This window comes from Centruroides sculpturatus, unplaced genomic scaffold (assembly GCF_000671375.1).
Source record: "Centruroides sculpturatus isolate CEXI.00-Female unplaced genomic scaffold, Cexi_2.0 scaffold412, whole genome shotgun sequence".
In the NCBI taxonomy this organism is placed as follows: Eukaryota; Metazoa; Arthropoda; class Arachnida; order Scorpiones; family Buthidae; genus Centruroides; species Centruroides sculpturatus.
This window is the reverse complement of record NW_019384903.1, coordinates 236928-249160: the sequence shown is the minus strand read 5'-3', so window position 1 is coordinate 249160 and position 12233 is coordinate 236928. Positions and strand designations below refer to the sequence as shown.

At 34.2% G+C, this 12233-nt stretch overlaps 1 protein-coding gene across 2 annotated transcripts in view; it reads left to right on the top strand.

The window, feature by feature from the left end:
* The window catches only part of LOC111631524 (ubiquitin-conjugating enzyme E2 Q2-like), a 62965-nt gene that overhangs the window by 30304 nt on the left and 20428 nt on the right, over window positions 1–12233 (top strand). For both annotated transcript variants that reach the window (XM_023375780.1, XM_023375779.1), the window contains exons 2-5: window positions 625–729; window positions 3205–3306; window positions 3390–3475; window positions 3565–3588. In XM_023375780.1, coding sequence (XP_023231548.1) covers window positions 625–729; window positions 3205–3306; window positions 3390–3475; window positions 3565–3588 — 317 coding nt within the window. The remainder of the gene's footprint in view (window positions 1–624; window positions 730–3204; window positions 3307–3389; window positions 3476–3564; window positions 3589–12233) is intronic.

The window sequence follows — 12233 nt, the reverse complement described above, 5'->3', positions numbered from 1 at the left end:
GATGTTAAGAGAGATTTTTGTTAATTTTCAACGTTTATTTGCATAGTTTGTTACATAAAGGTTTTTTCAATTTATGTGAGTTTAAACAGATCTCAGTGATGCTTAAAAAAGAATAAATTTAACATGAAGACTGAGTGATTTTAAGTCTGGTTAGTCTGACTCTGAGTCTGATTAGTTAGAGTGATTAAATTAGCTAGGTGTATACTGTAAAATATATTGATTTTTGTCTAAATTTTGATTTGTTGATTTCTGTAAGATTTTCTTATTTTTTATTAATCCTCAAAACCGAAATGATCCCGGGATTGACTAAGTATAATCCCGAAATCCCGGGATTAGAAATAAGGACCGGGATCGAATTCCCTAGTGGGGAGGCATGTGTTTTCAATATTTTCTTTAAGTAAGTTTAAGCAGTTTTCAAGAAACATGTGCATTTAGTGCTTTTTATTGTTTTTTGTAGATGATTCATACATATAAATTTGTTTTTAAGCATTACTCTTTGAAAGTTATTTGGCATAAAGATTGTCAAAATACAGTATTTTAGTAGTTATGAGTATTTCTTTGCAAGCTAAGATACAATAAATTTTAATGTCTGATATATAAATTTAAAAAAAGTTTTCTTTTTAGGAAGCATATCCTTCAACCCCTCCTGTGTGGTTTGCAGATACAGAAGATCCTTGTATCACTTCTGCTGTACAAATATTAACAAACACAGTTGGAAGGGATAATCTGGTAAGTACAATATATATTAGAGATGTGATGAATAATGATATTTATTCAAGTAATAAATATGATTAACATTGATGTTGAATTATGCTATTTGATTATGTGGCAACAGCTTTGGTCATAAATCCAAAAGTCGCTGCCAGGTACTCTGAACTTAGCGAACCTGGCAACCTGACCCTATGACCTCACTTTTGGGTTAGAACTTTGCCAGGTGTACACTTGTATCGATCCTATGTTCACCTGGTAGTATAGCATTGTAACCTATGTAACATACAGAATTAAAATAAAGTTTTCAAATTATTTTGTCTGTAGCCTGATACTGTAATGTAAGGTAATTGCATATGAATTAGCGCTACAAATTATATCTTCATTTTACTAAAGCAATGCTCTATTATATTTTATTACTTTCATATTGAATATATGTTACTGTAAAAGCCCATATATTGGTAAATCCTAGGTTTTACTTGTAAATCTTCGGATTTACCAACATGAGTTGGTAAATGTAAGGATTTTTATAAAGTGAGATGATTTTCTGGACTTTTACCATTAGAATTTGATACATGCTAGGTTTTACTAAAGACGATTAGTAAATGTTGGTTTTGGAAATAAAACTATGAGTATTTTAATAATCATTTATTGCAACTATTATAAACTTATTAAAGTCCTATTTATTAATAACTAGTGAAACAGTTTAAAAATACTTTTTTAACGTAACAAAAATTAAATTATCTTGTAAAAAATAATATAATAGCCTACCTGGCTAAGCTAATCAGTAATCACAGTATTTTTTCTAATCATTTGGTATTCGTTGTTCATTTAATAAAAGTAAAAAAGGATTTTACTTGTTACAACTTGGAGAGCTATCATGGCATTTAGAATTATAAAGTAATCCTGATGACTTGCAAGCGCACTTCTTCGTTAGGCATTTTTTTAAGCAGTTACACTTCTTGAAACCTTGTCCTCTGGTCAAAGACAATTTTGCGACAACTTCTCGAAGACTCACTTTTTTACCTTTAATTTAATGGTATAGAGTATACCCCTGCCATCTCGTTGCATTCGTAACTGCCTTTATTGTTCCTGAAGAGCATGTACACGGTGGGATTATGCCTGTAAACTATCTGTATGTTCTTATGTCTGGTAACTTTCTTAACCATTCCTTTGAGGAACGGTATGTAATTGAGCATGAGTTTTTCTTTCTGTTGATTCCCTCCCTGCGCAGGGTGCTGCTTCTGACAATTCGCAATGAGCGCATCTGTTTGTTCTCTACAGTATCCTTGCTGCATCTCTATGTATCGGATATATTCCAATTCTTTGTAAGTGTCGCAGATGCTGGTGCAATGCGTATGTGCCCTCCTTATCCAAGAACGAAAAACCGCCATTTTTATATGCTCAGGGTCTGCGGAGTTCCTAGGAACAATAATAAGAAGATAACTTGGTTTCTGGTATATATTTGTTCTGATTTTCCCTTCCTTGCAAGTTATAGATACATCCAAAAAACTAACATTTCTCCCATTTTCCTGCTCCAGCTCCAGAGTTAATCCATACAGGTTGTCGTTGATCCATTCTATAAACTGGCTAACTCTGCGATTATCTTTCCACAAAATAAGGATATCATCAACATATCTTGCGTAGGACAATATGTCTTCCCGGAACGAGGGGAGTATTTGGCTTTCAAGTTTATGCAACACTAATTCGCAGAGTATAGCTGACATGGGACTACCCATCAGTACACCCATTGCTTGCAGGTAAGTATTATCTTCAAATTGAAAGAAAGATGTATGGCAAATTAAATCTGCCAATTCTAAGATCTGCTTGTGGTATTTCATAGAGTTGTTAATTTTAGCTAACAAAAAGTCGATCAGGGCACGAAAACAGGGAGGCAATTTAATTGACAGGTACAGAGCTTTGTACCCGTCAATTAACACCGTCACCATTCCTAACACCGTCATCCATTCCTTATCCATAAGCGTAACTTTCTTCAACCAATTATTATTTTACATAATTTTGAATTCTTCGTTCAATTCAAAATGATAACTGAGGATGATCACTTAAAGCATTCAAAGGCGTTTTTAAGATATTAAAAAACGATTTGCTGGATTGTTTAAAGGTTTTGTTTTTTACTTATTGTAGTTCCAGTAGGAAAGTATTTATTTATTTAATATCTGAAAAATTCAAATTATTATCAACAGATTATTATTTATTCATTGCACTATATACACAGTAAAATCCTGTATAATGTGGTTGATACATTTTATGTTATAGGATATTTTATTATCCAAATACGGGTTATATATGAACTGTGATGCTTTATAACCAAACTCGCTATTCATACATAATACATGTGGTTTGTATAATGCGGTTTCCTGTAATGTGGAACATATCCCCTGTCTTTTGTGGTGTTTTACTGTACATTTATTCTTTAAATTAGGATTTTATCATTATTTAGTTATTTATATATTAAATGTTTAAAACCATTCATAGGTACTACAACAAGTTAAGATATTATTGAAAGAACTTTGCAAATTTCACAATTTAAATGATCCAATGGAAATTGAAAGATTAGAATTATCATGTGTTTCAGAAGTAAGTAATGATCGGTATTATTGTTTATAAACAGTAGAAAATTAATCAGGATATAAAAATAAAAAGTTTAAAATTTTGATTAGGCTGATGATGAATTAGAAGAAAATTCTGAAGATGAAGATGATGAAGAAGTCGACGACCTTCACATAGAGATGGAAGAGGATACAAAGTATGAATTTTATAATTGTTGTATCTTTTAGTTCTTTAATTTAATTAAATTTTTCTTAATCTCACAAATCTATACTTTTTTATATGCAGTGCAGCAACTGCTGGGAATCCCATGTAAGTAACTTTTATTATTATTATTATTCTGTCGTTACTTGCATTTCATAGTGGAAACATTAATCTAAAACTCAATGTGTCTTTTATATTTGTGTAATTGTAAGGTAACAAATGAGAATTTTGTTGCCTACATTACCATTCTAAGTTTATAGAATCTATTTCTTATGCATTGACTGCTGTCTCATTGCTTCTTGTCATACCTATTAATTTTCATAATAAGATAACAAATGGAAATTGCATTTTATAAAACTAACAAAATTATAATTGATTATATATTATAAAAAGCTTCATGTCCTTTGATTACTTTCGAATGGAATATAATATAATAAAATAAAAGATAAAACTACTGAAAATGTCTACATGCATAATAATATAAAAGAATTGAAAAAGAGATTTATATTAGATGGCTACCCAAATAGATTAATAAAAAGCCAGGAAGAAAAAATAAATACAAAGAGGAACCTTCGGAAAGAGGAAGAAAAATCACCAAAAAAATATGTAGCTTTTCTGTATATAAAAGGTTTATATGAAGAGGTAACAAAGAGATGGAAAAAATCAACATAAAACTGGTGCCACAAAAATTATACTCCAGAATTAAAGAGAGACAACGCCCAAAAAAAGAAAAACAAAAACCAGAAGAAATCAACATCATCATTTATCAAATTCCATGTTCTGTACATGCAGCACCACAAAATATTATATAGGAGAAACTAAGAGGAAAATGAATGTTAGGACTTAAGGAGCATATATCAGATTTAAAATATTGCAGAAACAATTTGGTATTTTATGAACACTGTACACTAAACAACTGCAAAAGTGTTGGGATTTGGAGTAAGAACTGTAGAACACCTAATTGCCACTTAAAACAATCCTAGAAAGGGCAAAAAGAAAAAACCAGATGAAGCAGCAACATCACTAAATTCACATACTTTTTTTTTTGAGGTTTTAGGCCCCTTACTGCTCAGAAAGCACAAAGAGGCCAATAAGCTCTTACCTTATATATGTTGCTCAGGAATGACAAAGAAAGAATTAATGAGAAAGAACAACCAGGAGTGTATGCAATACCGTACAAGAATGATCAATCTATCTATATAACCCATTAAATGGGTATCCGTCTGTCCGCATAACGGTATGCCAAAAACGGGCACTAGAGGCACCCTAGCAAAGGTTTTAAATTAACAATAAATTATTTTTATTTGTAATAGGAATTTATTATTGATATGAATTTATTATATGCCTTGATTAACCTTGCATCGCACATTTACAAGATCCCGTGACTCGGTGAACGTCGTGCATTGACTCACGGGAAATTTTTTGAAAAAATGGTGGATACATTTAAAATCGAGGTTTACAAGCGAAGGTAAATAAACAAATTAATTTATTTTAAAGTATTTATAGAATGTTTAATAGGTAGAAATATAGATCCATATGACGTGATTGGGATGGTAAGATTTACCCTCCGAATGAAGGGGTGGCGACCCCCTCTGTGCGAACAATAAATGTCTAATGAACCATACCCCTACGCATGACCCTTCCCGAGATATAGCCCTTTGAAAATTATTCTACAGGTCATGTGACTGCCTGTTTGCCACAATTTACCCTGCAAATGAGCAGGTCGGCGATCCCCAAGAGTGCATGAGCGTGCGTTAATTTTTTTTGCGCGGTAGGCTCCCTTTTGACCACAGTGTCACGTGACCAGAAATGACATAGGCGAATTTTCAGGGGCTTATATCTCCTGAAGGGTCATGCGTAGGGGTATAGTTCCTTTAACTTTATTGTTTGCACAGAGGGCTACTGTTTGGGGGGTCTCCACCAGTGTTGCCGTTCCTAGTACATTTGTACTTTTCTGGTACNATTCAAAAAATAAATAATTATCAAAAATAATTATAAAAACTAAAATTAAATTAATTCTAAACAAAGTAATAATTAAAACTCTGGTCTCTACACTGAAACTGAAACCAAAATTAAAAATCAAGTTAAAATTATTATTGAAAACTCCCTATTCCACACACACCCGGAAGTATTGGCCAGTGAGAATGCTAGATTAGTCCCAGTCTATGAACGCTTATCTGCCAAACTACGAGAACGCTACCGTAGGAAGCTGGATTGGATACTAAAATTTCAGGTACCTAAGGCTAACCAACGCCCCACATTCCCATTTATCCTTTGGGACGGCATCCAACCACCTAACTACGTTATAGACGTACTTAGATATGGCCCAACCTTCGCACCCCCACCGCCCAAAAATAGAACCAGAGACCTCATTCCGGATATGGAATACCTTGTAAAAAGCCTCCCGGACACGCAGAAGGAGTATTACAGATGGATATCCTCGATAAACATCATGAAAGCTAAGGAACAGCAAGAAATCATAGAGCTCAGGGACAAACTGAGTCATACTACTAGATGGATGCGAAAGAACAGAGTAATTTTCACCAGAGCGGATAAGTCCAGAACACTGGTCCTCATGAAACGCAATTCATACCAACAGAGTTTAAGAGAATACATCGATAATACAATGTGCGAGAAAGAGAAAGACGATATAATCGACGGACTACAGGCTAAAGTTAGACATCTGGCTGACTCTAAATTAGCTAAATGCCTGGCATTCCGTGACATAGTGGTCGATTCGCCCGACGTCCCTAGACTTTTCGCCTACACTAAGACACATAAGACAGGCCAACAGTTATGCCTGATTGTAGACAAGGTGAGAGCGCTCACGAGAAGGTTAGAAAACGCCATACACAACCTTCTGACTCCACATCTAGAAAACTACCCTTACAACGTAAATAAAGTGACTGACCTCATCCGCCTCCTGCAGGACCTACCCTCCCCATCACAGTTTATGACAGTCCTGGACTTCAAATCTATGTACCCCTCAATAGAACTACCCCCAGCCTTTGCTCCCGCAGAGATTTTTTGTTTAATACTGTTCAGGACCAAGCACTACACCAACAAGTACTCGAGGTAGCCCATCTGGCATGTTACGACTCTGTGTTTAAGTTCGGCGACACTATCTACCAGCAGAAAAAGGGCGTACCGATGGGTAGCCCGCTCTCGGGCGACCTCTACGAAATGATTGTCAGGCAGCTTGAGACTAAGGCCCTCCCGCCTTTCCTTCCTAGCATCCTCGTTTATAAAAGATACGTTGACGACATCCTTATCATATGGAAGGAGATACCCGACATGACATCTTTCGTCAGAACCGTTAACGACAACCCTTTCGGCCTAACAGTCGAGCTAGAGCAAGCCAGTACGGAAGAAGTCCATTTCCTTGACATCGGAATAAAGATAGTAGGACCCATCATCCAAACAGCTGTATACCACAAGCCCTCATCCACCCCCACGTACATACCAGCCGATTCCTGTGACCTGTTCCCATACAAGGCAACCACATTTAGGGCTCTGGTGGAGAGGGCGTTCTCACACTCATCCACCAAGCAAGCCCTGACAAATGAATTAGCCCGCTTCAAAAAAATAGCAACCGAACATGGATTCCCGAACATGACGCACAGGTTAATAATGCTTAAGCACCTTCCTGTGCCAAAACTTTACTTCTATATTCTATACTAAATTGCCAAACGATCACCTAAATATCAGGCTATTATATGGCTAATTATCTATTCTGTTCTGTCTGGACGATCCTCCTCTGTCAATCTTTTGTGCTCCATAGCTTTTGTTACTTCCTCTATCCATGTAGTCTGCAGCCTTTCTCTCTTCCTCTTGGCTGCCAGAATCCATTTCAACATCTGTTGCGGTAGTCTATCTTCTTTCATCCTCCGAACATGGCCATACCAGGTTAATTGTTTGTTATGGATATAATTGAATATAGAGTTTTGATAATTCATTTTTTTCTTAAATTCCTCATTTTTTTACTTTATCTAGTTTTGAACATCGAGCAGATCTTCTCAAAAAGTCCATTTCTGTAGATTCTAATTTAGATTTAAATTTTGAATCTAATACCCACACTTCTGCTCCATATGTTATCACACTTACAACTAATGATTTATATAAGTTTATTTTTGTTGTTTTAAAGATTTGTTTATCCCATAAGATTCCATTTAATGTTATTATTATAGATCTTCCTTTCATAACTCTGTCTCTATTTCAATTTTCATTCGATCATCATTAGTAATTTTTGTTCCTAAATATTTAAATTCATCACATCCTTTAATCAGTTCAAATTTTCTATTTTCCTCTAAATCATGTATGTCTCCAGTTCCATTTATCATATAATTAATTTTTCCCATATTTATATTTAGTTCCCAGTTTTGTATTCTTCTTTCTGCTTTGTTGTCATATATGTTAAATCCTCATAATCGTCAGCTATAACTAATTGGTCATCTGCAAATAATAATGTATATATGGTATTGTCTCCAACCATTAGACCCATATTACTACATTTTCTCTTTCATATTTCCATAGCCTTTTGAATGTAAATTTTAGATAATGTTGTGGAAATACAACCTTGGCATAAACTTTAGTAACCAGAAATCCTTTATATAATCTTGTTGCAATTTTAATTTTAACAATAGAGTTATGATATAATTTTTTAATATTATTTATTATTTTCTTATTTATCATTATATTATCCAATACATGCCATAAGTTTTAAATTGGTATACTATCGTATGCCTTTTCTAAGTCAATAAATAATAAATGTGGTGTTTGATTTCTAGCAACTTTTTTCTCAATTATTTGTCTAACACAGAAGATATGATCAAGTGTGGATCTTCAACTTGATAATTTTCACATATCATTTTCCATATCTTTGTATTCCTCTTCTAAATAATATTTTAATAATTTTCCATGTATCCTGCTGAATACATGGAAGTACATGTACATGTACATGAAGATTTACATGAACATATAATAGTAATTCTTATACTCATCTGTTTTGCCTTTTTTGTATATTGATGACATATATCCAACTTTCCAGTCTTGTGGGATATCATTTTCATTTATACATCATTCCATTAAGTTTTTGCAATTCTAAGTAACCTATCAGATCCACACTTAATTAGCTCTGCTGGTTTTTCACCAATGCCACTAGCTTTATTATGTACAATAACAACTTCTTCTCAGAAACACTGGTGTGAGAAATGAACATCTGAACAGTCACAAACAAAACCTTTCTACCAGTGATGAACTTAAACTTCTAAACATTTTCGGCTTTCACCAAGGCCTGCTTCAGGTGCTGAACTAAACTGGCTTCCCACTTGGAGTGTTGGAACAATGCTGCCCGGTTTTTAAACATTGTATATATCAAATTTTACTCTTCTTCCTGACTCTGTCTGAATTCCTTGAACAGGTATCTCCACGCATGCGCAATAGTGTCCCTGTCTTTAAAGTTAATGCAGTTGCCTCTTAAACTGGCTTTATAAATTTCCAAGTCCTCCAGGTGGCAAATACCAGTGAAGGCCAAAAATGTTTGGAAGTTTAAGTTCATCACTGGTAGGAAGGTTTTGTTTGTGACTGCTTTATTATTTTTTAAAGATATAGAGATAAGATAAAAATGATTAAAAATAATATAAAAACTAAAACTAAATCTGTATGGCAATCAACAGAAACCTTGTGCTAATTCCGAAGGAAATACATATAATCGAGAACAAAAAGCAAGTAAGTTCTGAATCTGTGTTCTGTGTATAACCAAAGGTTATTATTCAAATATCAAACTTAAAGAATAGTTGCTATGGGAGCAAACAAATAGCTGTCTCCAAGTCTGAGTCAAAAGTGAAGTCTTTTTATGTCTCCTATCCCTGCACAAAGACCTTTCTTTTCCTTTGTTAACCCTTTCCACAAATTCATGCCAAGTTTATAGAGGAAATTAATGGATGGTCGTTTGATGGAACAAATTGTAGACTTCACCTACGATCTAGTATGATCTACTTACACACTTCTATATAAAGTGTTGATTTCAGTTACAGTGGGGAAGGAACATTTTGCTTTTAATATATATACAGAATAATATAGTTCTAACAAATTAAATGAGTAATTATGAACAAAAAGTTAAAATGCCTTTAATAAATAATATAAGCAAAAAATAAAAATTAAACTTATTTGATGAAATGTAAATTTATATTATTGCATGTATTATTGGTCGCTGCTGTTTTTTAAGGGATTATCTAATTTAGATTGCCATGCCATGGATATGGATATAAATTCTTTATTGTTAATGCAGCTTTCTTTAAGTGTTGGGGCAAATGTTCCAAATGTCCTAATAAGATATTAGTAAAAACAAATATAGTACAGCTTTAGCACAACATGCAAGTGAGCAAGGAATGTCTCCACAATGAGCAAAAGCACAGCTTTTAGAACGCACATTTGATAATCATAAACTAAGTACCATGGATTCATTATCAAACATTTTTGACTATTTAAGTAGTTATCATCAGGATCAAACCTCTGATGTTTAATTCTGATGATGGCTTCTTAGATAGTCAAAAATGTTTGAGAAATAAAAGTGTTATTGGAACAGGCTAGAACTGTTTAAATATTGAATTATTGTTACAGATCCTTAAAATTATCATACAACTCTACAGGTCAGCTGGAACATTACAGAGTTGGATAATAAATTTTACTACTGAGCATCATCTCTGTAGGCATTAGGTCAATCTTTATGAATCTAGAAAGTGAATAAAATTTTGAGAGGAATTTGTAATGGATAGAGAATTGGTCATGACAGCTTATTGTGATATTATGTTTGTGAAATATTTTGTAGACTTGGATGTTTACTATTGCCACACACTATTAAAATATTGTAGTGTGTACACTCCACCATACCTTTAAAATGCAGTCTACTTTGGATAGTTATCTAACGTTTTCGGTCTAATTTATAGATTTTCTTCAGGATTGATGTAAAAAATTTTAAAAATTTGAACTTTCCCAACGGTAATTCCAACAACGCGCGTTCTACAATCTTCCGAAATTCGATTGCGAATGTCCATTTGCTCTTTATAATTCCGCCGCTTTCCATGCCGATGCTATTTTATTTGACTCTCAAAAATTTATATTTAGCCCCTTTTCTCTGTATTTATAAATGTGCCAGGCCTCTGCATACTTCAGATGTCGTTTATTATCAATCTTTTGTATAATATCCGCCTTGCTCCATTTGATTGCAATCTCTGCAGGATCCGCGACAGCATAATTAGCCAAAGCCGTGATCGGTTGTTTAGATCTTATATTTTTTTCTCGTGCTCCTTCAATCTTTCTCTTAATGATCTCTTTGTGGCTCCTATATAATATAACTCTTTCTTTAGCCTTTTATCATGCAACGGTATTCTGTACACACCTGGAACTAGCTCCTGTCTACGGGTGTTTTGTCATTTCTTAGCATTTGGAATATTGTCGTGTTTCTCTTATATGCTATTTTCTTTTTGCTCTCTACTCCTATTTTTCTGTATATGCTACTTAACGGTGCTCTGTATTCCATTATGGTGAACTCCTTTTTTTCTTTCTTATCTTTAGTCTTATTGCATCCTTTTTCGGCTTCTTGTATTAAGGCTTTTACTTTACTTTGCTTAAGTCCTACATCTCTTGCTAATTTTGCAATGTAATCAAGTTCTTTACGTGTGTCATATACCCTGCTACAATGAGTGTATGCTCTTTTAATAAGTGCTCTAAACGCTGCTAGTTTGTAGCTTGTTGGGTCATGCGAGGACCATGGTATCAAATCCGGAACGTACGTCGGTTTTGTATACACTTTTGTAACAATTTGCTCTTTATCATCTATTTCGACCTCTATATCCAAGAAGTGTACTCTTTTTTGATCTTGCTGCTCTAGTTCTAATTCCAAGCCATACGTATTGTTGTTTATATCTCTAATAAATTGTCGTATGTCTGGTTTATCATTCCAAATAATAAATACGTCGTCGACGTACCTTGCATACATTATCATTTTATCTTCATACTTCTGCAGTACGCTATTTTCCAGAGATCTTATGACCATCTCGCACAGTAAGCCTGAAACCGGGCTACCCATTGGTACTCCTCTAAGTTGCGAGTATGCAGTACCGTCAAAAACGAAAAGTGACGAGAATGTAGCTAAATGCGCCAGTTCCAGGATTTGTTTTCTTAACTTCGCTGCGTTGTCGATATTGCCCAGTAAAAAATCTCTTAAGTGACAAAAGCATGGTTCAAGTTTAATTGAAGGGTACATAGCCTTAAAATCGAGCACCGTCATGTATCTTATTTCGTTAACTTTCAGTTGTTTCAACTTCTGGAGCACTTCTAATGGCTGCTTTACATTATAAATGTGGGGAGTAGAGGATTTGATCCCGGGATCTCGAAAATTGGGATCCCGACTACTTTTCAGTCCCAAAATTGTCGGGATTAAGTTTTCCTAATCCCGAGATTTTCGGGATTGACATCATTTTAAAAAAGTTGCAAAATAGACTGCATGAAGCGAAACGTTCAGTGCCAGTGCTTTTACAGAATTGCTTGCCTATCATTTTAATATAAAATATGAGAAATTTTATTCCAAGCAAGCAGCAGAAATTAAACTAGCGGGCTTGTGATGCTTGCTTGGAATAAAACTTCTTGTATTTTGAACTAAAATGATAGGCAAGCAGTTCTCACTGGGTTACTTGGTAATATACTTCATTTTTGTATTTTTGAATTTTCGCGGGCGCCAATCGATTTTCTGG